This window comes from Populus nigra, chromosome 10 (assembly GCF_951802175.1).
Source record: "Populus nigra chromosome 10, ddPopNigr1.1, whole genome shotgun sequence".
Lineage (NCBI taxonomy): Eukaryota > Viridiplantae > Streptophyta > Magnoliopsida > Malpighiales > Salicaceae > Populus > Populus nigra.
In genome coordinates, this window is record NC_084861.1 from 15,351,284 (window position 1) to 15,375,316 (window position 24,033).

Consider the following 24,033-nt stretch of genomic DNA (forward strand, 5'->3'; position numbering starts at 1 on the left):
CATGATCCATTTGGGTCTCTTATTTTTAGGGGATTCTAACGCGTCGGAAGGAAGAAATGAAATATGGGCAACACTAGAACATTGTGATTAATTTATCACGAACAAAATCACATGTTATATGAATCTTGCTATGTACATGTATGGTTATGGATAAAAACAATGTTTGACCAGCTTGTTTGAACATAACAAAGTCGCATGTTATATGAAATATGGGCAACAAACTGTTCTTATTGAGGGAGAAAACTAGCTACGATGATGACAATCGCAGGATGAAAAGCTGACCTCTTCGATATAAATCAGCCTTCACTGCAGCACTTCATGCTTGCTCTTTTTATGCTCTTTTGTGTGGGAACAAGCTTTCCTTATTATGTTTCCAATGAATGACTATGCTAAGATGTTGTGCTACTAACTCTACATTCTCTGTATGAACAGTCCCGATACCAAAATCTGAGGTTTCTGCTCCAATCCTATGCCTGTGTTGCTTGAGAGCTCAAATAAATCTCAAACTTCTTCTGGCAGAGCTTTAAACTCTATTTACCTCCTTCCATCTATTAAAAACCTCACCCAATTATATGGAGAATTGATGGATAAATCAATGTGCATATAATAGAGTTATAAGGTACTCACCGTCTTAAAATAACCTTCGTATATAGAAAGACTATCGAGTGCCTCATAGTCTGCCTTCACCCCAATAAACTGACTAGCTAGTTGAGCACAACCAGCATCTGGCCACCTGCAGCCTCCATCTCTTGTGCGTAATGGGCATAAAGTATCGCACACTCGACCAAATGGATTACTGGAAACAACATCATCTGCCGCTACTGAAATGGAAACTGATAGATCTGACTTATCTTCATGCTGGACAATACCAACAGATTCTCTTGTAGAAGGAGAAAACACAGATTTCTGTGAAATTTTCACAGGGCTGGTCTCGATATCAACAGTAGTATCACCACCACTAGCATAATGAACTTTGCATCCCAATGACTGTACGGCTCGCTTTATGGCTGCAGTTTCCTTGCTGGCCCTCTTGGCCAAGGCCATAGCAGAGCTACTGAGCTGCTTCTCATTCCGTAATTCTGCAGACAATGACTCCACAACAATTGCAGTTTCTTTCGCTTTCTTCTCAGCCCCTTCTTTTGCCTGGTTATTAATTTGACACGAAGTAGGGGTTTAATAAAAAAAGCAGACTTGTAAACATCATGAAATAAAATGAAAGGAAAAGTTAGCCACCGCTGGCCATATGTCACTAAGTTTCTGCATAATGATGCCCTCAAAGACAGCAAGAGAGAGATTGAAAGAACATAATACTGTAACCCAACAGTCTAGGAAAAAGCATATAGGCCTACATTTCTGCAAAAGGTCATGTTTTAGTGTGAAAATATTGTACTGGTTCAGTAGAAGGAAAGCAATTCATTACCTTCTGTAGTTTGGAGAATTTTATAGACATTATCCGACATTGAGCTTCAAGCTCCCCAGCTTGGGCTTCTGAAGGACAAGCCCACCGAAGATGGAATTGGGGCCACAGTGTTGGGGCTAAGGCTGCTGCTGGAGGTAACAATGGACCATTATGTTTCAGAGGACTGTAAAAAGGGTTACAGTGCACATGAGACCTTCCTTCTGAAGAACGCAGATCCGCCAAATAAGCCCACAAGCACCCACAAGCTTCAGAGATACCAACTTGCTGCCTTTCCTTCTCACTGAAAATTTAGATTAAGCACCCAGAAAGAGGAATTTTAATGCTTCCAAAATAATTGGAGTAAAACAAAAAGGAGCCATTACATGCTAGAGAGGTTGGAGTAAACAGAAAGGGTTCTCCAGACACAGTATCCTAGTGTTCAGCAATTATGCATAAAGTTGTCCCTTTGTCAGCCTTAAACAGGAACCAAGTTCTAATCCAGCCTAAGAGGTTTATGATGCAGTCAGTATATGAAACGGTAGCCAAGAAAACATGCATGCCCACAAGGATCATGAATTTGTGTGTCATCACTTGTTATGCTAAGGAACTGCCAATTTTATGACAAGAGGGAGAAGAGTTGACCACTTGAAATGAGCTTTGAAAAGAATAAATGAACTGTTATAAAACCAAACGCCCATGAATATGACATTCCAACATAAATGCATCACATGCTACGGACAAAAAGCTACTAGATCATCTCTTTACTTTTTGGGAAGATGAAGAGATTGCAAAGAGAAACATTCAACAGCTGATAGTGCATACCACAAATATCCAATGACAACACATATATCACGTGTTTGTGAGAAGATGCAACAATGTCATTCGACATCATTTTGATCATGCGGGATATAAATGGCAGGATAAATCAGTATGGTGCATCTAGGTGCATCTACAAGGGTTGATAGGTCCAGCGAGATTGAATATTCGTGGCGCAATCCTTTTACCACTGAGTTTGCTGCAGTGGTTGGTCACTTGTGGCACAAGAGATTATATTTGTTGTGGCCTATTTCGGGACATTGATGCATTTTCATCTTAATTTTTCTAAATTTTTAACTTCATCAGTTTTTCCTGTCCAAAGATGATACTACAGATGATCTGTCACCCTTGAATATAAAAGGAAATTAAGCAGCTCTTCTTTCTCCTAGTTTCTAGTTTACACAGATTTGCTGAATCAATGCTTGTCTCCAGATATTACAATTTTTAGCAACCAATCTAGTATTGAGCTTGAAAATTAAGGTTCTTGACTGCTCCAAAATAAATATATCAGCAGCTAATCCATGTAGTATGGACAGATCAAGTGAAGGCATGGCAGAAACCACAGGCCTTAATCTATTTAAGATATTCATATGTACAAGTTAAGAAGAAAAACAGAATCACCTGTTGCAGAAGAAGTTACCAAAACGACATGAAAGGACACAGTCCAACAAGTCCACCAGGAAAGCCTAAGTCATCATACAATACACTAGTCAGCGAAAAGTTTGTGATAAACCAGTTTCTTTGAAACATATTTTGTCTCAACAACTAACTTCTAATGAAAACAAGAAAATGAGTATCATTACAAGAAAAGAAAATCACATACCGAGGAGAACTCGAAAGCAAAGGGATACATCCGCAATAATTGAGAAACACAATCAATCCACTGCAAAATACATCAGCAATTCATAGAACTTAGCAAAGACCATCTTACACAACAAATTCTCAAATTTACTTGGGCTGAATATAATAGAGGGCATTCAAACAGCTAGGTAATTATTATAACTATTATTTAGGGTTTTTAAGTAGACTTTCTTAACAATGCTCCGACCATACTCACCTTCAATCCAATCCTTCTAGTAGACTCTATAATTGCCTGAAGATCCTATGATTGCACTCTTTCCCTCACATCTCTAGCTTATGCCCCAGCATAAGGCAATAAAGTTTTTAATGCATTTGGCACATAAATGCAACAATAAACCCAAGTAATCATTTTTTCCTGCTGCTTTCATCACACAGAAAGGAAGGGGGGCCAAACAATTGTTGAACTTGTTCGCAAGGAGCTTGAGGCACAACTACTATGGTAATCCATACTGATTTGGATTGCCAATAATAATAATCATGAAAGCCAGTTGGTACTTGATTCCTAAAATCCAGTTAATAAGAGCATGCATAAAACAACATTAACCTGCAAAAATATGGGCGACTGCTGGTTCTGTGCATGAGAAGAACTAGGAGTTGGAGGCGCAAATGATCCCGATGACTGACACATGGGTGGTAATGGAAAACTCCCAACAGAAGATTGCCTACATAAATCAGGAGGTCTATCACTGCTTCCAGATACAGTTGGCATGCCCCCACGCTCTGCAAATGGATGACCAAATGCTAGCCAGTCTTTTTCAATGAGTGCCTGGATGAAAATAAGATATTCCAGAATTTTTTGTTCAAATGTAAAGCCACATCTTAAGCATATAAAAAGAACAATACACGACCAATAAAGGGGTCCAATAGTAAAAGAAAATACCTGAAACCCTGTGAATGTCCGATAGTATGGGTCGAGCAACAAATTAGCAAGTGCAACCAGCTGACTCGTTCTATCCCATCCATCACTAGACAAATAGAATGAAAGACAAGAACTCAGCACATGCAGAGGCTCTAAAAGAAAAGCAGGAAATTGAAAACAGAAAGAAAGACAACTTTTTTCTGATGGAAAATTTTGCTGAGCTGAAATGCTTCCTAGATGATTCAGCTATTCTTTTTTCTGCTCTGATAAAAAGTAGAATAACAGTGGGCCATGAGTCTGGTAGCAGGCAAATGACCTGCCAAGTTCGCATATAAAACCATGATCTGCTAGGCAATAAGACCAAGATTTTTCTGCTAATCAGTATGAGAAGCTCTATCCATGTGATTACACAGTGAGGAAGGGTAGATGTGAGATCTACCAAAAGAAAGCCTGATTTGGAATCGAAGCAGGTGTATGTAATTAATATTTGATTCTGTGTTAGATTATCAGCAAAACGAATAGAAACAAAAAATAGACTAACAGCATATTGAAATAGAAATTACAAATCAAAAGGGCAAAAAGAGGCCATATAGTGAGCAGCACATTAAAAATCTTCAGGTTTCATCACAGTGGCAACAGAATAGAAATGATTCTTTCCAGTTGTTACAAAGATTAATAGAAGACACAGGGTCAAGATATCTGACCTGCAATGTACAAGTACTGATGCTGACTCCAAAGAAACACGAGCAGCAATCCAAGCTGAACCAGCCAAGACACTTTGAACATGTATTAACCAACCACTATCACCGAGGGTTGAAACAGAGGCAGACATATTGCTGAGATTGCCTCCACCCCAGGTCCAACCACCATGTCTCTGCAAGCGAAATATGGTATGAACAAATAGATATATTAACAACCACTGGAAACATATTGTTTCTGCTGAAGCCTAGGAAACATAGCAAGTGTTTTAGAGCTATTAGGTAACCAGTCAAAGATCAATGCTATAAATTAATTGAAAAAAATCCCAACTAAACATGAGGAGCACATTTGAGAAGATTGATTGATTTATTTAAATTTTGACTAGAGATTAAATCATTGATGCAATGATGTCAAGGTTAAGTTAGTTATATTGGCTTGTGTGCATCATTGGACAAGCACATAGGGCCTGAGGATGTCTGCATTATATAAGAGCTATATAATGAACAGGATGCTGTCTCCAAATATAAGTTGCTGCCAGATAGATAACTGAATACAAGTGAAGCTTTTCCTTTTTGCTTTTCTATTGAAGATGCACCCACAACAGCACAGGGAACTGAACATGAAAATTCTAGTCTTTAACCCAGAGACTCACACAGCAGCGCCATTCATAGAGGGCGATTCCAATCATTTAGTGATGGTAAAAATTGGGAAACATACCACACACCATCATGCATTACTTCTGTTAATATGTGTTCACATGTCTGATGTTATTCAAGGAAAAATTTCTAATGCCTCAAAAAACTTGACAAATGGATAGATGCACGTTCAAGTTGCACAAAATAATATGCCATCATTTTCTGCCTTTTGAGAATTGATATAAGCAGTACTAGGTTAAACCTTATCCAACAACAGAACTGCTTATAATATCTGATGTTAAGTACTAGTTTTCAACAGGCAAAGCAGCTGGTTTTTAAATTCCTAATGTTCATAGACTAACCAAGAGTGATAGCGTTCCATCTGATGAAGTGGTGCCATAAGCATCTAAGTAGTCCCTAAGCCGAGAAAGACTCTCTCTCATAGAATGTATGTTGTCTATCCCAAAGAAAACTACCTGATAACAGATAAAAAACAGGAATACAATATTAGTGAAAATAAGGCAGCAAAGTTGATGACTATGAGATACATAATTAGACAACTCAAACCTCTGACAAACCTCAGATTGAAAATAGTTGGATGATGATTCTGAGCCACCTCCCATTGCGACATTTGCTAAAGCATTTTTTCTAGGTCTTGCATCAGCAATGTATAACTTCCTGAAAAGAAAACACAAAGATTTGGCATTTTCCAGAGGTTTTGCTTCAGCAATTATATAATTTCCTGAAATGGGGAAAAAGGAGAGAGGACAAGGAGACAGGTGACTTTTTTTAACAAACATTCATTTACTAAAACCGGAGCAAGAAAGAATAAGCAAAGAAATGAGAACATGAAATCTAAAGAAACAACTGGCATATAGCCTAGCATAAAATGCATGTCATGTCAATCAATGAACATTAAGAGTAATTCAGGTGTATTAACAAATTTCATTTTTATCAAAAGAGAAATCAGAGTTACACGACAATAAGGAACCTAACAAGAGAAGTGCTCATTTGGTCCAGACCTACTGTTTGGAAAATTTGTGCCATTGACAAGAAATCATAAATAAAAATAAAGGACACACTATTTCAACAAAAGACTCACAACTAAGTTTCAAAGCTTCGGGCCCAGTACATTGATTAGGATTTCCCACCTCAAAAGGGAAATGTCTCCTCCATACCTGTCTGTGAGCCATGAGTAAAAAAAATTTAAACACTATGCCGCATAATCACTTGCTTTAATCATCAAAGCTATGGGCCCAAGTCTCTCCACCAAATCTATTTTAGAGTACCCTAAAAACAAACATTCTCCAGCCATTTCCAGATGAGATGCAAAACTGGAATCCTATCACTATAAGGACTGCATTTTAAGAAAAAAGCGAAAGAGAAGTAATATCATGATTAAGGTTTCAAAACTCGGTACATTGATATACATTTCAAAAAAATTCATCACCCAAGGTATTAAGAGCAATACATAGCAAGTCTGTGTAGATACTTCTTAACAACTAAGAAAGTCAAGTTAGAACATAAAAAAGAAAATGGTGCAAACAATGAGAACAGCTCAGCCAAAACAAAAGGAATCAATTTGAATAAATCTACCTCCGCCTTTTTTTCTCATCACCAAGTTGAGAGCAAAGTTCTGCAACAAGCTTTTCATCTGTGTTGCTGCATGCATATACATTGATGGGAACCAGTCATATATCAAGCAACAGATGGCACAAGAAAAATCAAGTACTTACCTTCCAAACCTCAAAATATAAGATATCAATGGATCCTAGGAACAAAAACAAATAACAGGTGTTGCGTAAAAGAATCAAAATGATCTGGCACTTTTTGGTATTATGGGCCATGATTCGAAAATCATACCCATAAAGGATTTTGACAATCATTGCAGCCGTCTTGGGCTTGCATTTCAAATTTTTTTGTTCTTTTAGCTTGGAAACTGTTGTTAAAATTACGTTCAGGATGCTATATGCTAGAGTTTTGACAGCCTAATTAGATAATAAAATATATCTTGCATGAATTTTAAGGTATCTCTATTCATGTTAAATATTAGAAATTAAATCTCTAATGAAATTATTTGAAATCCGCAGAATAATAACACCTTGCTAAAATTTATCATCAATCATTCCATAACTATTTTGTATATGACTAAAGGTTTTGAAAGGCATGCAACACCATAGCCACAATCACAAATGCACTTCAATTGAAGACCAAAATCCCAGCACTGTATCTACAACAGGCATAATTTTTGCATAGCAATGTGTTTTAAGTTCATTGAAAGGAAATTAAGTGGGCAGATCAAACTACCTCCTCATATTCATCATCAGACCAACTAAGGGTTGGGATGAACGTGCAAGGACTGCTCCAGTTTCTACAATGCCACACACATCAGGACATCATAATGCAACTCGTGACAAACAAAATAACTAAATTTCAGTTTTTCATACCGGGATGACACCAAGAAACTACAGGTAAACGACCCTTGGAACGAAAGTTGGATGCCTGGATCACTTCTTCATCACTAGTAACAAATATAAGGTTATTAGCTGTAAATCTTCGGCAAGAGTTAGCCCAGACAAAAGCTATTTTCGAGTCAAACTAGAAGTAAGGGTCTCAACACGTTTTCACTTTCCCCTCTTTTCCCCAATTTTACAATGCAGTAAGAATCTTAATGTTTTACCTGATTGATTTTGGAACAATCAAGGCAAAAGGGTAACTTGGGCACATTATGTAGTTGGAATTTACATTACAGATTCTCCACAGCTCATTAGACATTGTATATGACCCATTGTCGATCATATCCATTGATGCCCTACAAAGGCCTTTTCCTAGAAGACGGAAATACTCATTCAACAAGCGTACTTTTGGGTTTGCATTAGTAAATTTGAACGGTCCACAGCTAAAAGCATAAAGATCCCAGAGTCTTGATGGTTTTATGCACCTCAATAACCCATCATATATAGCCCGTCTCTGCATAAGAAAAGGCAAGTAACTTAAAACATGTCAAGTGTGATGACCCAACCCACCATTTTGAACCCATCCAATCAAATCTTTCCTCAGTTGATTTTAAAATATAAACCCTCAAAATCCCTGATTTCTGATTCTTAGCCCACAAAAAAATAAAAAAACATAGGCAGATCAGAAGATTATTCTCAATCTCAACTACATCTTTTTAACCCCCAACCAAGCAAAAATCAAAATCATGAACTCCATATTTCTTTATAACAGCATAAATCTTGCAAATGAAAAAACAAAATCCATCTGTAAGTGATCATAGTTTGGAGGAAAAACAAGAGCTGAAGCAAGAAGAGATAGCAGCTAAAGTTAACCTGCTTTGTTTTGGGCCGGAAACCAAAAACAACAATTCTCATATCTTTCCCTGCAAAATACAAGAACCAATAATTCCATTAGCATTCTCACTAAAGAGGACCAGGGCCAATTATATCATCAAAATAACAATCACCAACAATATTCAAGAGAAAGAAAGCAAAAGAAACCATTAGCAAGCAGCAATACCCAGATCCATTGTTCTGATAACTGCCTACTTCAAAGAAACCTTGCTTGTTCAGAAATAAAAATATATACTGAAAATCTCATGCCTTAATGCAACAGATATACTTTAATTTTATCAATCAAGCTAACCAGCATCTATAAACTTCCTCTTTGGCAACTACCCTCACTAGGAAACAACCACATTACCACCCCCCCCCCCCCCCCCCCACAAGAATCTGCCACCATCTCTATTACTGTCATAAATTTAACTTATTGATTGAATTCTGAATCATCAAAGTGAAATAAAAGTAACATCATCACCCGTCCAAATGTCAAATATGTCCCAAAGTTCTATCTTCCAATGACAAACTACAAATCTATTGTAAATCCCACAAAAAAATAATAAACTGGTAAAAAATGTTAAGAAATAGTAAAACAAACACTTCAAAGGGCGTACCAATGACTTGGAGAAATCGCTGTGATGTAGTCTTCTCAGAATGACGAGGGGCTGATTGATTTTTTACAACCTTCATACATTCCACAAAGTAACAAATATAAGACAAGCAAAAAAACAATAATCAATTAACATGTGTTATGGGTGGCCAGGCCAAAACAACTCCATATTCATTAAGCTGAGCAGGTGCCAATCAAAACCAAAGAGAAGTAATGGAGAAGATTTTCTAGCATGGATAAAGTTTAGCACATGCTAAAACAGAATAGTAAAAAGTATCCACGTTGCTGACCCCAATTAATTTGGGGTTGAGGCTTAAATTGAGTTGAGTAATAAAAGATAAGAATTGAAACAGTGACATCATTTCAGATCATTAGCATAAGATTTTCAACGTAAATATTTCATGCACGGATGGAACTGAGGTAGCATACAACCTATTATCCTAACATTATTTTGCCATGTTTTCTGTCTGTGTGCCATCACCACATGGTTTGCATGTAAGAGGTAAAGAATACATTTCAGAGGCATTCTTTCAAGGATCAGATCATCGTTGCATAAAAAGTGAGGCACATGGCATAACATTATAATACATAAAATAACTCATTTAACAAATTAGTCACTCTCTCATCTCCTGTTACTTTTCTAACTTAACATCCCTTGGTGCTCCCCCCCCCCCCCCAACACACACAAACACACACACACCCAATCATTGTGTTCATTGCCAAGTTGAAAAAGGGTTCTAAGCCTACGCTTGACAAAACATTATTGCCTCAATTAAAACATGAGAATCAGGTATAAAACTCATCTACGAAGAAATGAAGACTAAAGAGAATATGCAGAAAAATCAGAAATAGGGGCATTCCATTTGGGACAAGACAACATGCAAATGCAAGGGTGAAGATGTTGAAACAAGTGCGTGAATTGAAGGAGAAGTTCTCTCGGTTAATTGAGGAGAATAACAACAGAGAGCTTAAACAATACAGCCAAATTACAAAGTTTATATAGCACAGAAACAGCAACAGAATCTGTATCAAACCCAAACTTTTTTCGATAAAAGAAAATTTTAGTGGAAAGAGTTAAGATTCAAAGCAGCAAATCAAGCAGTGTAAACCGAAAAGAATTTGCCATACATAAGTTTACCTCACAAGCTATTGAAATAAACAAACTTCTCACCAACAGTACCATAAATAAATGGAAGGAGAAGTTAAAGAAATCCATGAGTTCAAGAATAACTTACCATTTTGCTGAACTTCTCAATTGTTGCTAGCGGAATCGTGCCAAGCACAATAATATTTTCCGTTCCCTCACTCTTGAACAAGAGAAGAGAAAACAACATATAGTCAGTATTCTGTTGTGCATGCACAACATCATTTCCAGTGATGTAACCACAATTCCTTATCTCTTCTAACATACATGCTTAAATAAATTACGATAAATACGTTGCAGAATTGAAATCAGTACCATTCCATCATTTTATAAAAGAAACTTCACGAGGAATAGACAAAAACGAGAGAACACGCCACTCACCAGAAAAATAAGACGGAAATTAGTCACTATCAAGGTACCTGCCTCGTCAGTATTGATAAGAACAACACCGCGTCCCTGAAATCACGATTTGATCCATTTACCCAAAAGGGCAGAATATGAAGAATTGAGGAGAAAGATTCATGCAAATAACCCTAGCCAGTTTTAGTAAGGGCACATTGTTCTAGTTTTATTTCATTTAAGCCATTAAATGTAATTTAACTATAATATCAAGCAAACTAGGGTTGGTTCTAATAATCAAATTCCTCGATTCCTTTTCCATACGCGTAATATGTATTCGAATTCTAAAATTCCTAAAAGATACTCTAACCAGGAATTAGAAATCAAGAAAAAAATCAAGATTTTAAAGAAATCAAAAAGAAGGAAGAAGAAATTCTACCTCGACAAGAACACGCTCTGCCTCAAGCAAGCACTTGTAATTAGCGTGATGCGAGACCGAGCGCGACGCCGGATGCTGCACCTAAGAAAGAGAGAATATGGTGAATAATTTAAATCAAGAGAATATGATGAATAATTTAACCTATCTGCATTGAAATTTGAGAGGGAGAGATGTTTTGGACCTCGAGTTTGAACCAGTCGAGAGAGTCGTCCCAGCTACCCGTGCCTTCCATCCGCTCAGAATCGGAGGAAGAGTCTCTGAGCGACGTTGATCGCCGTGGCGCGGACATGCGGCGAACCGTTGAGAGAGCGACTTTGAGAGTGTTCTGGAAAGAGACGTGGAAGTATGGGCGTACTTACCGTTCAAAGAACATGAACAGAAATATATTATCTCTGTTTGTTTGTTTTTAGGTTTAACAATTAATATTTATTATACATGCGTATAAAAAACAAATACCGCTCGATAAAGTAGAAAGAAGGAGTACTGACTACTGTGTTGCTTCAAACACCCTTCTCTTTTTATTTTTTTATTTAATTAAAATATAAAAACAATCGATTAACTTATTTAGCTTTCGTGAGTTACGAGGGTATCGTCTAATAATCCATAATTAATACATAAAGGCGCAAAATTCATAGCAAAACATTTGATTTGATAAAAATATTCTTAAATTTTATCAACCATCACATATACTAAAAGTAATTTATTTGTAATTATTGAGCATAGTGTCTTAAGAATAATTAACTCTATATAAAAAAATATTTTTTTATATGACAATAAAATATTTATATCAATACTAATACTAATATGTAAATTCAAACCTTCTCTTATTAGAAAATAGAACAAAACATAAATACACTTCTTAAGATATAGTTTAATCTCGTTTTTCCAAATGTTATTATTTGTACATCAAATAAAACTACAAATGATACTAAGCAAGTTTCTTTATCACCCCTCACCTATATAGTATTTCGTTAACACTTTATTTTGACTGTAAAACCTCTAGAAATTTTTAAAAATAAGTCACTAAAAAACCAATAATTAAGATTTAATAATAAATTTATGTTAAATTTAATAAAAACAATCATCTAGGATATTTTTAATAATTAAAGTCCAGAAATAATAAAATTATATCAAAATTTTAAAAAAGATTGGATATTTGTTTTTTTTTTTTCACATGAGACTCTTAATTATTAACTTACGTTATCTTCAACTACTTTAAATGAAAATATTTATATTTATAATTGTTCCTTATATTAAAAAGACTCATTTAACAACATGATTCATAAATTTTTTTTTTATCTATGCCTCTATTCTCAATTTCTATTCACTTCACATGTAATTAAAATAAAAAATAAAAAAGATTATATATGAAAATTTAAGAAATTACCAAAATGGACCTTAATTATGGTTAGTAATATACATTTATGATTTTTTTATTTTCTAACTATTAATTATTAAATCAATTTATAAAAAATAAGTAAAAAACATCAAATATATAATTAAATAATACACGTGAGAAGCCCGTGACAAAAAAAATTATCGAGAGAAATAATTCAATTTTTGTTTCAATCCAATATTAGACCGACTATCTAATTTCTTTTATATGATCTCGCAACCAAAAAAAAAAAACCCTACAAACACTACAAGCATGGTGTCAGCATAGACAGAAACAAAGAACAACACTACAAGCATGGTGTCAGCATGGTAGAAAACAGGAACTGCAACGAGACCCAACAGAAAATGAACCAGTAATCACAATGAATTACGAGGAATACAGTGTGTAAATCCAAGTGTCTAGACAGAGACAAAGAACAACACTACAAGCACGGTGTCAGCATGGTAGAAAACAGGAACTGCAACGAGACCCAACAGAAAATGAACCAGTAATCACAATGAATTACGAGGAATAATAGGACGACCTAGACATGCAGTCGAGCACACAAATTATACAGGAAAAGATTGGCAGCCATGAAAAGAACCCCTAGGTTGCATACAGTATGCTGTCTCGGAGGAGAAGCAATGTGCTTAATACCTGTCAAAGAATCTCATAATAATTTCCCCCAGAGCATGAATTGTATTGATGATTGAAAAACTTGAAAATGCCACAAACTTGCATGTTCAGGTGAAAATTTGGATCAGAAATTGCAACTGGAAAGGTGATTTACACATCAACATAGAATACCACACAGCCAAAAAAAGATGATATTGTCACATCTAGTGTAGTATTCCACAGCAAAAGTATGCTCAACCATCTATCTATCAACGATCCAAAACCTTACGTTGTAAATTTACAATTAACATAGGTAGGTATTGCTGACAAGTGTACAGAAATTACAAATCATTTGATAGCAGCTTGATTAATAAAGCTGAACTAGCTCTATGAGGAAGAGAATAGGAGACGCCTTTTTCAATGGCGAGAGGAGGAAGACCTCCATTCACAAAAGAAAAAATAGAACTAGTATATTGAATCTCAAACTACCCATCACGCATGGTGTCCATGTCCCCAGCTGAAAGAAAATGAATGACGTTCATCTTGGAACCCTAAAATGCCTCTGGACCTGCCAGAATCTTCGCCCACATCAAATCCAGTCTAATGTGAGGTAACTGGATTGTGCTGATGATTGCCACAGCGTGGAAGAAAGTGTTACTTCTCTACCTCCAAGTATTCATCAAACACCCTGCTGCTAGCACACTCCTGCAAGGCCTTTGTATTGAGTTCTCGCCCAAACCTCCAGATGTAATTCAGACCAACCAGAAGCTCAGTTATTGCAGATTCTGTCTTTTCTTGATTGGCAAAGTAAAGAGTCTGTACCAGAAGCACATTTGTCCTAGAGACAAACGTTTGTTGCTCATAACTTCGCTCTGACTGCCATCTAATCATATTATGAGCAAGTGGAGCCAACCATTCTAATATTGATGTCATTGCCTCAGTCCACTCTCCCGCAAGCACAGTATCATATACTGGTGAGTCCAAGCTCTTGGAGTATGGCTTTAGCCTTTCCCTCAGAGCAGCTCTCACCCTTGCAGGTAACATATTGTACAAGTCATCTCTAGCATCGTGGCCAATCAAGTGAGGAGACGCAGCTAGCTTCTCAATTACAACAATAACATTTGCATAGTGCAATGCTAAAGCAGCACCACCAAGGGTTTCAGGAAGAGCTTGCAACAACTTATGCTGTGAACTGAAGATTGATGGACCAGTACGACTTACGTTTCCCAGAGGAAGATGGTCAGCATTACTTTCCCTGGCTCCCTTGAGGTTCCTAGAATGAACATCAGCAGAACTTAAGTAGCAATTGGCAACAGGAGAAGTGTTTGAAGCTACCATGCATCCTTTAAAAGGCCCCACTTGAGTCAACCGATTTGGTTTTGAAGGTGGTTTCCTTCCCAGAAAGGCAGGTGATTGAGGAGTCCACCAAGACTTCTTGCCAGTTTTAGTTATTCCAGAAATTGGACCCGACTTCGTAGTTGGTCCCCCAAGTGGACCAGAAAAAAAGTTCAAGTTCCTGTTTTTTCCAGAAATAGGGCCTGACTTTGCGATTGAGCCACCAAGAGGACCTGAATAGAAATTATTTTTGCTGGATTTCAAAATTGGGCCAGAATTTGCAGTGAACTTACCAAGGGGGCCAGAAGAAAATCTAGGAAGAGTACTGTTCTCAGATGGATGAACTGAAGACTGCAGCAAAGCAGAAACTGACTGGCTACGATAAAAATAATCAGAATCCAGAGCTTTTGATTCCCCAGGGTAAACAGTTGAATCAATTCCGAACACATGGCTGATTCTTCTATATATAGTGAATAATGATCTTACTAAAAGGCGAACTGTATAATCATAAGTCTTATTCCAGAGTGAGATCTCCTTCAGATTCCTCACTTCGTGCTGCTTCCATACAAGTTTCTTCTGGTAGTCAAGTAAATTATTTGGCTCGGGATCGCAACCCTTCATTCTCCTCACAGTCTGTTCGAGATCAGAAAGCATTTCCATCTCTTGGTACAGTGTAGAATTAACCGAAATAAACCGCTCCATCTTCTTAACTTTCTTATCCATCTTTTTCCATGAAAATCCCCACCCATATGGGTCAGCATGAATCTTGATCATTTCATCAAAAAGATGCTGAAAGCCCTTCAAACTAGGATCACTACATTTATTACCTATTCTGGCCACAGGCTTTGCAACATGTACCATACTTTCCATCATCTCCAAACAAATCAGACGACCAATGAAATCATCATCCTCAGCAATAAGTTTTTTTATACCCTCAGAACTCCCGATCTCTTCTCTCAACCTAGCAACCTGTTTATCACTCAATGAATGCCAAAGATGAACTAGCTTAGACATCAAGCTTGTAACTTCAAAGGCCAAAACTCCAACAACTGCCTTCTGAGGACCAGGTTCACGCTTCTGTGGAATCTTCCACAGACTACGAAACCAAGATTCTGCAACCATCTCTTACCCAGAGAGTCTGCCAAAAAAAAACCGCAATAAAAAAAGGACAATAAGCCAAAACGCACACCAAATCAATTGGATTTATAGATAATATCTACCAACGTGTCCTGATAGATCAATTCAATTATTAGCTGATAACAATAACAAAATAACTTTTAGTAAACACTAACTCAAAAATAAATGGAAAAAAAAACTATTTTCTACTGAAAAACAAGGATTGAATTAATCACTCGCTCTCTCAATGGCGTCACAGAATATTTTTTTTAAATTATTTTCCCCCGTTCATGAATCTGAGAATTCCATTTTCCTGAAACCAATAGATTTTAACCTTCATACAGCTGATAGACAGAGAAAAATTAAACAATTTGATCTTCTACAATTCTCCTTTAAATTTTATAGGATCCACCTAACTCCTAATAACAAATCTCTCTCAAATACTAAAATAAACAAATCATAAAAAAATGAATTCAAGACCATAAATCTAGTAATAATCAGCAAAAAAAAGGGGGGGGGGATTGCAAGAGCATCAAGTGCTTTCACAAGAAACACAGACTAAAAATAGAAACTTGCAGCAGAAAAAAAATGGAAAAGTCATAAACAAAAATGAAAACCTTCACACATAGCTACACCAGAGAAAAAAACTTTACACTATCAACCTCAGCTTAAAACACCAAAAATGAAATACCCACAATCCAGACCACCCAAAATCCAGCAAATCCAAACACTATACACCTTAAAGGACTTAACATTACATCCAAAAACAAACATATCCACACTCATCTCCATCTGGGCCGATCAAAAAACACAACAGAAGAAATGCAAAGCAGCCAGTACCATCAATTACACAGAAAAAATATTTAAAAAAAACAACGAAAGTAAAGAAAAGAGAACTTACTGATCACATGAAAAGAAGGAAGAGAAGGGGGGGTAATGCTGTGGAAGAGAGAAAAATGAGAGAGGAAGCAGCTAGGAAATAGTAGTGACGGGAGACTAGTTTAGAGCCACATGGAGAGAAAGAAGAAAAGGAGAAAGAAGGCAGAAAGGAAATTGAAGAGAAAGAGAGAGACGGGAGAAAACGAGTCATATTAAAGATTAAAAGATCCCACTACAAATAATTATTATAGTTTAGTGCATCTTCTCTTTCACCATCCAGTCCCTTGTCTATTTGTTATTTGCTTATATGTCCCTTGACCGTTGGTCCTTTGCTGTTCCTCTCTCTTATTTGTTAGTTCTTTGATAGTGTGAGTATTATTATTTTTTTAAAGTGTTTTTTATATAGAAATATATTAAAATAATTAAAAAAATAAAAAAATAATAATTTAAAGTAAAGAAAAAAATACAAAAAATTAAATTTTTTTAAAAATACTTTTAAAATTTAAAAACAAAAAAAATTAATTGAATTCGTGATTTTTCTAGCAATTTTCTTACTCAGCAATTTAAACAGTAGTTTTTTGCTTGATTTTAATTAACTATATTTTTTTTTCTATGAAGTTATTTTATTTGATTGTTTATGTTTAGTTTTTTGGCATTATTTTTACCATATATTTAATATGTCAAACTCTTGAGATTAGGTAAGTTTCGTATTAAATTAAATAGAAAAGAACACAATTAAATATCAAAATATTTTTGGCATGTAACCCAATTAATCTAATTAAATTTTGAGTACAATCTAATTTAATTTTTTATTAAAAAATAACATCATTTTAATTTTTAAAATAATCACATTTTTAAATTGACTTAGATTAATTAAATCAACAAATAAATTTATTTTTGCTTGTAACCTAATTAATCTAATAATATCTATGCTTCCAACATCATAATTAACAAGCTCTGATAATTGTCACTTGGCAGAAGCAAGGGTGAGTTAATTATCACGCTGGTGTGATTGAGATTATCTTCTTTTATTGGTGGTTTGTCGTGAATCGGTTACGAGGCCTTGTTTGCAAAAATCACAAAACAGAGGGGGCTAGATCCCTCACAATCATTAATGGTAAGCACGCGGAAAGTGTCTTTTGACAGATTTAACCCTCCAGGTCCAAGTAGCCGCGCTCGGGCCGACCTGATCAACACGAACAGTCCAAAACCAGACCAAAGTGGCTACAATTGGTCCGACCAAGAACCCGAGAATCATGCATTAGCTTGTGTTGAATTGTCTGCTTGTTCTAGATGATTTATTTATTTTTTGCCTTTAATTATTAGAGTATACTTTTCATTGATCTCTTAGCAAGATGTAGGGTAAATTCCTTGAAGTGTAGATTTTAAATCTTAAAGTTTCAATTTGCAAATATAAAAGAAAAATCAAAGTTTTTTAAGTAGTTGATTTACTTGTTGATTTATATATATATATATATATATGATGAGGTTGGCACACCAAATATATATATATTTTTTATGCATTTTATATAAGGTGTGTGATTTGCATCACCTAAGATGAGATCTTCGGATTATAAAAGACTGTTTGAGAGCGTGGTTATTTTTTATAATATTTTTCGTGTTGAAATGTATTAAAATAATATTTTTTTATTTTTAAAAAATTATTTTTGATATTAGCGTATTAAAATGATTCAAAATACATAAAAAAAATTTAATTTTTATTATTAAAAATTAAATTGTTAAGAAACACAGTGCAAATGAAGTCTTAATCTCACTGTGAGCCATTGACCAGAAGAAGACATTGCTCGAACCTTTTTGTACTACTAGTCTAATTGAAAACGATATATTTATTTATTTATTATTAGCTAGCACAAAAGAGAATCCCTTCATGTGCATTGCTCGCGAGGGAGGCCATAAAATAGGATTGGCTTTGAGGACTACTTTCTTTCTTCTTTTCTTTTTTGATAATGTCAACATTTAGTGTTTTTTTTTTTTAATCTCTTATTTTTTATTGCAGAGAGCAGGAGGAGTTTAGATCATTTTCTTCTCAATTTACACGAGGGAGTTTAGATCATTCCACGGCGTCAAAGTTGGCAAGTAATGCTTGAATAGTTAGAATATCTCATTTCTTTTTATTTTTTAATGTCTTGATATTAAAAATAAACATTAAAAATAAAAAAAAATATTATTTTAATATATTTTCATATAAAAAACACTTAAAAAATAAACTTTATTACAATACAAAATATACTTTTAATTGCAGCTTGGCGGATTGGCCGAACAATTCGGAATGTTTTGTATGGAGATTGACGGCGTATGCTTCTGGTGTTAGATCGTAAAATACATGATTAATTTATCTGTTACTGTTTTGGTGGCTGCTTTTTTATCCTTACTTGAATTAGATTGATAATTAACGGTGTGACCTTTTGCATAGGTATTATGCAGCATATGCTCATTGTCTATGACATTACTGCACAGAGCTTGTGGGTTTGCTTTTATTTTTACTAACCAAGGAGTATCTCTGGGATTGATTTTAGAATAAGGAGACATATCTTTTTAGTCCTGGTTCAGTAGATATGTTCTTGTTTTCATACAACCAGATCTTGGAGTTTATCGCTATAAAAAAAACATTGATTCTCACACAAAAAACAAACAAAAAAACATCATAAGGTGTGTATTTCATAATACAGAGCATGATTGTTTTTTAAAAATATTTGTTCTGGGTTGATTTGATTAGTTTATTCTGGGTTGATCTCGTCACTTTAAGATCATGAAATTAAATTTCACTTTGACATGGATGTAGATAAATCAAGAGAAAGATTGATGCCTTGCGTAACCAGAAAGCCTAAGTGGATCTTATAATGGCAACAAGGAAGAAAGTTAAGCAAGTGTGATTATTCGTCAACTCTAGTTGCAGCAATGGAAGAGTGCTAAGAACTTGACCAATCATTTCCTAGTGACCTTTAGACTTCCCACTATAAAAACCCTATTGACCCCAGAATCATTTCAATGTAGTTTTTTAGACAATGCTATCTTCTTCATTGGAGCATGTTTTACATATTACCATTTCAGATTTGAATTAGAAAAAAAACAAGAATGTGAATATTAACTAGTCTAAAATGTTGATTAAATAAGAAGATATAGTTGGATTTGGTATTCAAAAGCTATAAAGAGGGATGATGGCGGCCCATGATCATCAATGAGAAACCATTATCTCACACACACGAGGTTACTTTTCTGCTTTTTGATCAGCAAAATGTTAAGAAGCCTTTCACATTAAGTATATATTCTTACTGTTTCTTTACCTCATCACGTGATTCTTAAGATATGCGAATTAACATGATTGCATCAAGTTTATAAAAAAACGAAGGTCTCGTCTTTTAGCTTTAAGTGCAGATAATTCTGTAGTTGAATCCTGTCCTCGTCTTTGGCTGGCGGCTTTCTGTATAGTCTTGGATCACTAGTTGTCTCGAGTGTCTTCGAACACTGATATTAAACCCAGCTCGAGTCAACGTGCAGGTTAGGATAGGTTTCATAAGAAAATAAAAAACGAAGATAACTATGTAGTTTTGCCCTTTTTTTTCCAAGTTTTATCGAATCTTGAATTGAATCTGATTTAATAACTATGATTTGTACACTTTGATTCTGGAACAACTGACTCATATATTAGTTGTGTATATTTTACGTTTTTAGGGCACATAAATTGGTAAAAAATTACCGTTGGAGAGCAGATTAATTTTATGTTTCTAGGGCATGTATATTGTCATGGTGATTTTACCGTTGAAGCCAAACGGTGATAAAAATTGTCATGGTGATTCCAGAACTATAGTGATGGGATCCATCACTAAAAATAAAAAACACGACTCCTGCATCTGTAAATCCTCGTAGCAAATGCAAAAGCATAAAAATCTAGTTTTTTATGCCATCATCTCATGTTCAAAATTAATGAAAAAATACGAGAATTCTTTTTAAGTCTAGACGTGGATCATTTCCTAAAATCCAAATAAAACATGCATGGTTGCCGGTAACAAAGAATTGGTTTGATTGTCATCCTTTGAGACTTGGCTCGGATCGGGTTTTGGATGAGTTTGAGAAATAAAATGCCAGGAAGGGTTTGGTCCAAGAGTCTCCGTTCGTTAAAAGAAAGCAGCAAGCATTGCAGTACTTGTGATAGACATGGTGCTTACAGACTATATGAACTTACAGTAATTCTAGTCCATGGCTAATATTATACGTCAGCGAACAAGCTATAAGTCTTGGCATCGAGAACTATTTGTCTAACAGAAGCTACTGCTCCTACTGCCGCCAACAACGTTGATACTACAGCTATCAACGTGTTTCCCCAGAAAACCAGGCCCTTCTTAGATGGCTTAAAAGTGACATTGTAGAAGACCATTGGCAAAATGAAATCCAAAGGAATGCATCCAAATGCTCCAAACAATGCCATGATGTCTCCAAAGAAAGGTAGCATGGTAGCCAAAAATGTAGCGGTTATAACAGACAATGATCGAAAAATCAACCTTGGTATAACATTGCGGATGGAGAATTGATCCATCTTTGGGTCCGCAAACCATTTTTCGAAAACTTCGTTTGTGGGTTGCAAGTAAATCTGCAATAGCTAGCTCATGTTACATGTGAAAACAGGATGCAACTCTGCTATAGATGGTAGGGAATAGGACTTACCAGAGCGATAGCAGTCACTTGCATGAGAGTGAAGATGTTGGTTAGCAGAAGAAACCATCTAGGCAGCAGTGGCTGGCCATCACCCATAAAATTGGCTAGAATTGTTGGCTGAGCTCGGTTGCCAAATGACCAATAACCTGAAATGCCAACACTGAAATAGGTACTGACTATGACAGCATAGCACATGCATAAGCCTTTGAACATCTTGCCCTTGATTGGGGGGGCTATAGTTGCCTGCAAAATAAAAGATTTTGAGCTGTTTGAAATTCCCTCCGAGTCTCTAACCACCTTGCTGAAGAGATGAGAAAATTTAGAATATTGTAATCTGTTTGACTAATACGAAGCTATTCGAAACAAACCTGTATTTCAGGGATAATTCCACTTGCATATGTGGTAGAGATGATCGAAATGGCATTAATAGCACCGAAAAACTGGTTTTCTTGAGATCCTTTAATGGAATAGTCCTTAGAAGGTGCATTCTTGGATTTTCCTGATAAAAAATTATTGTATAAATGAGTGTATGTAAAGAGGAAAATCTGAGAATGACTAGTGATTTTTCTAACCAGTATGTATGGATCCTGCTGCGACGCAGGCGCTGTAAGCAAGACAAAGGATCAAAGAGAAAAGGTTAATATGCCTCAGAGAATGGAAAGATGGCATTTGTGCCAAGAATAATGTTGCAGCTCCAAAAATAATTATGAACTGGTACAGCTGCATTGTTCCATTTGAGTTGTACAGCAAGTAAATGAACTGCAAGGAATAAACCGAACTGTTATGCAAATAAATAAATCAGCAGAATTCTACAATTTTAAGGCATGGTAAGCTCTTCTTTATCCTGCTAATTTTTGTGTTCTAGAAATAGAAATCTGGAAAAACAATTTGATGCAATCTTTGAAAACCATCTCTTGATTTTCCTTTTTAGATCTCACTGTGAGAAATATAACACGAACCTTCAGGCTCTGCCCTCCAAGAAGAGTACAGGCAATAACAGCACCATAGCATATTGAAAATTGAAGTGGCCCCACAAAAAACTTGCCCCATCCAGGTCCTGCCATGTTAAATCATCTTTCAAGTAGTTTTCACTAGTTAATCTTCAAGAATGCCATTTGTTTTTGGTTATTTTGGCCATAAAATGAAACACATGCAGTTTGTTACTGCCAAGAAATTGAGAATTCATTTCTTAAATGTGGGAGTAAATCACCTAGAATGTCTCTAGCCATGTCTCGGAATCGAATTTGCCGTTTCCCAAGCTTTTCATGGTGCTCCAAAACAGCAGATAGAAGATTGTATGCATAGAAAGTCACTAAAGCTGCAAGAGTTATGATTAGAACTCCAGGTACCCAGCCTAGTAAGGCCAGAGCAAAGGGAAGGCTAAAGATCACCGGACCGACGATTGATGTTGTCAAATGAAATCCACAGTGTATCCAAGATCCTACATCAATGTAACACAGAATTTACAGCTGTTTTCTGTTTGCTTGAAAAGAAATTTGTTTCTACTCAGAATCATGTGTAAACAACTAACCTCTTGATTGGAGGACAAACAAAGCTCCAGCATCAAGTTCTGTTGAAGAATCAATGACCCCATTTTCCTTATCTATTTTTGATATGCTCATGGAGCTTGGAACCACCGTTGTCATCTGTCTCTAGTGTGCTTTGAGCCAGAGCAGCGCACAGTATCTACGCAACTGGAGATCTCAGTATATACTGTATATCTACGAATTAATGATATGAGCAGAAAAGACAGCAAAGCAGTCAATTAAGCTACTCTAGAGAACTGGTCATCCTTGACGGCTATGATTTCACCATCATAAATTTAAAGATTTTGGCACTTTATATTCACTCCAGCGTAAGAGTCCGGTGACCTTTTCCTTTCTGTCAAGGCTTCGTGTTATAATTAAGTTGACTTTTAATGAAGCAGGCATTAGGCTAACTTTGCCTAACTCCAGCCAGGTAAGAACCAAATCATGGAAACTTCAACTAATCTTGGTCTTTTGTAAATGGTTGCTCTCAGTGTAATATGATAGCGTCAGTCAAAGTTGAAGCCTGAGTTTGAATTCAGTACGCAAAAACTACAATGCCAAATATTCTAAATAACTTCCGTATGCTTTATTTCCTTAAAAAAGACGCATCATTGTCATCCAGTAATCTACTTTATGAAAATGGCTTAGATATTATATTTTGAATTTTTTTAAATTAAATAAATTATAGATGATAGAGAAATTAATTTTAAAACATTCTTCTTTTTAAAAAATTTAGTTTTTGATTACCGTGACTAATTAAAAATTGATAACAATGATAATTAATTCTTTAATTTTTAGAATTCACTGTAAAAATGGTGAAATAAAAGTTTTTAATTTGAATTTTTTTTACACATTTCTTTTCATCTCATTCTAGTGTTTTTTTTTTAATGATTTTGTTTTTCTTCCAAATCTAAAACTTAAGTTCACCTTATTAAGAGATATTTGAGTTACATAATTTTTTGTTTAAAGACCTAGTTTAGAAGGGAATCTAAATCAAGGTGGTGTTATTGAAATCTTGAGAAATATACAACAAACATCCTAATTGGAAATTAATCTTAAAAAATTATTGATTTTTTTATTCAAAAAACTCTTATTTTTTTTAAATTTAATTCTTGATTTATAATGGCTAATTAAAAAGTTGATAACAATGAGAATTAATTTTTATTAATTTTTCAACCTTTTAGCATCCAAAATTCACTATAAAAAAGGTGAAAGAAAAGTTTCTAACTTGAATTTTTCAAAATTTATATATTTTTCCTTACTTCATTTTTAGTGTTTTTCTTTTTTTATATACTTTGATTTTCCTCACAGATCTAGAATTTAAATTCATCTTATTGAGAGATATTTGAGTTATATAATTTTTTTTTCAAAGAC

General features: G+C 35.2%; 3 protein-coding genes across 4 annotated transcripts; all 3 read right to left on the reverse strand.

Annotated features, from left to right (window-relative positions):
* Positions 1 to 64: 64 nt before the first annotated feature.
* On the reverse strand, positions 65 to 11,525 carry LOC133704506 (phosphatidylinositol-3-phosphatase myotubularin-1-like). 2 transcript variants are annotated; one of them, XM_062129342.1, is made up of 20 exons: positions 11,318 to 11,525; positions 11,137 to 11,211; positions 10,740 to 10,814; positions 10,450 to 10,521; positions 9,219 to 9,288; positions 8,599 to 8,648; positions 7,950 to 8,239; positions 7,717 to 7,790; positions 7,577 to 7,640; positions 6,866 to 6,931; positions 5,848 to 5,947; positions 5,632 to 5,745; positions 4,640 to 4,809; positions 3,957 to 4,041; positions 3,621 to 3,842; positions 3,039 to 3,098; positions 2,837 to 2,901; positions 1,421 to 1,700; positions 628 to 1,143; positions 65 to 548 (listed from the first exon to the last, which is right to left on the reverse strand). In XM_062129342.1, exons 1-20 carry the CDS (start codon positions 11,423 to 11,425, stop codon positions 531 to 533), a joined length of 2,574 nt encoding a protein of 857 aa, XP_061985326.1. In that variant the 5' UTR covers positions 11,426 to 11,525; the 3' UTR covers positions 65 to 530. The 2 variants fall into 2 exon arrangements, with proteins under 2 accessions (XP_061985326.1, XP_061985325.1); XM_062129341.1 differs by having other exon boundaries at positions 11,137 to 11,217.
* Positions 11,526 to 13,324: 1,799 nt separating this feature from the next.
* Positions 13,325 to 16,663, reverse strand: LOC133705016 (protein PSK SIMULATOR 1-like). Its single transcript, XM_062130112.1, has 2 exons — positions 16,479 to 16,663; positions 13,325 to 15,599 (listed from the first exon to the last, which is right to left on the reverse strand). The coding sequence occupies exon 2, from the start codon at positions 15,581 to 15,583 to the stop codon at positions 13,781 to 13,783; it is 1,803 nt and encodes a 600-aa protein (XP_061986096.1). The 5' UTR covers positions 15,584 to 15,599; positions 16,479 to 16,663; the 3' UTR covers positions 13,325 to 13,780.
* Positions 16,664 to 20,569: 3,906 nt separating this feature from the next.
* Positions 20,570 to 22,882, reverse strand: LOC133704846 (GABA transporter 1-like). Its single transcript, XM_062129865.1, has 7 exons — positions 22,662 to 22,882; positions 22,341 to 22,571; positions 22,090 to 22,187; positions 21,703 to 21,889; positions 21,499 to 21,629; positions 21,140 to 21,373; positions 20,570 to 21,065 (listed from the first exon to the last, which is right to left on the reverse strand). Exons 1-7 carry the CDS (start codon positions 22,774 to 22,776, stop codon positions 20,685 to 20,687), a joined length of 1,377 nt encoding a protein of 458 aa, XP_061985849.1. The 5' UTR covers positions 22,777 to 22,882; the 3' UTR covers positions 20,570 to 20,684.
* Between the last annotated feature and the right edge of the window lie 1,151 nt (positions 22,883 to 24,033).

Bases quoted from the DNA above. Each gene is read 5' to 3' on its own strand.
- LOC133705016 (XM_062130112.1), bottom strand. From the start codon at position 15,583: ATGGTTGCAGAATCTTGGTTTCGTAGTCTGTGGAAGATTCCACAGAAG.
- LOC133704506 (XM_062129341.1), bottom strand. From the start codon at position 11,425: ATGTCCGCGCCACGGCGATCAACGTCGCTCAGAGACTCTTCCTCCGAT. The intron at 4,042-4,639 runs GTCAGATATCTT...CTATTTGTCTAG, and splicing joins TCAGTACTTGTACATTGCAG to TGATGGATGGGATAGAACGA. The intron at 1,701-2,836 runs GTGATTCTGTTT...CTAAATTTTCAG, and splicing joins GGTAACTTCTTCTGCAACAG to TGAGAAGGAAAGGCAGCAAG.
- LOC133704846 (XM_062129865.1), bottom strand. From the start codon at position 22,776: ATGACAACGGTGGTTCCAAGCTCCATGAGCATATCAAAAATAGATAAG. The intron at 22,188-22,340 runs GTGATTTACTCC...TTAACATGGCAG, and splicing joins CATGGCTAGAGACATTCTAG to GACCTGGATGGGGCAAGTTT. The intron at 21,066-21,139 runs GTAAGTCCTATT...TAGCTATTGCAG, and splicing joins AAGTGACTGCTATCGCTCTG to ATTTACTTGCAACCCACAAA.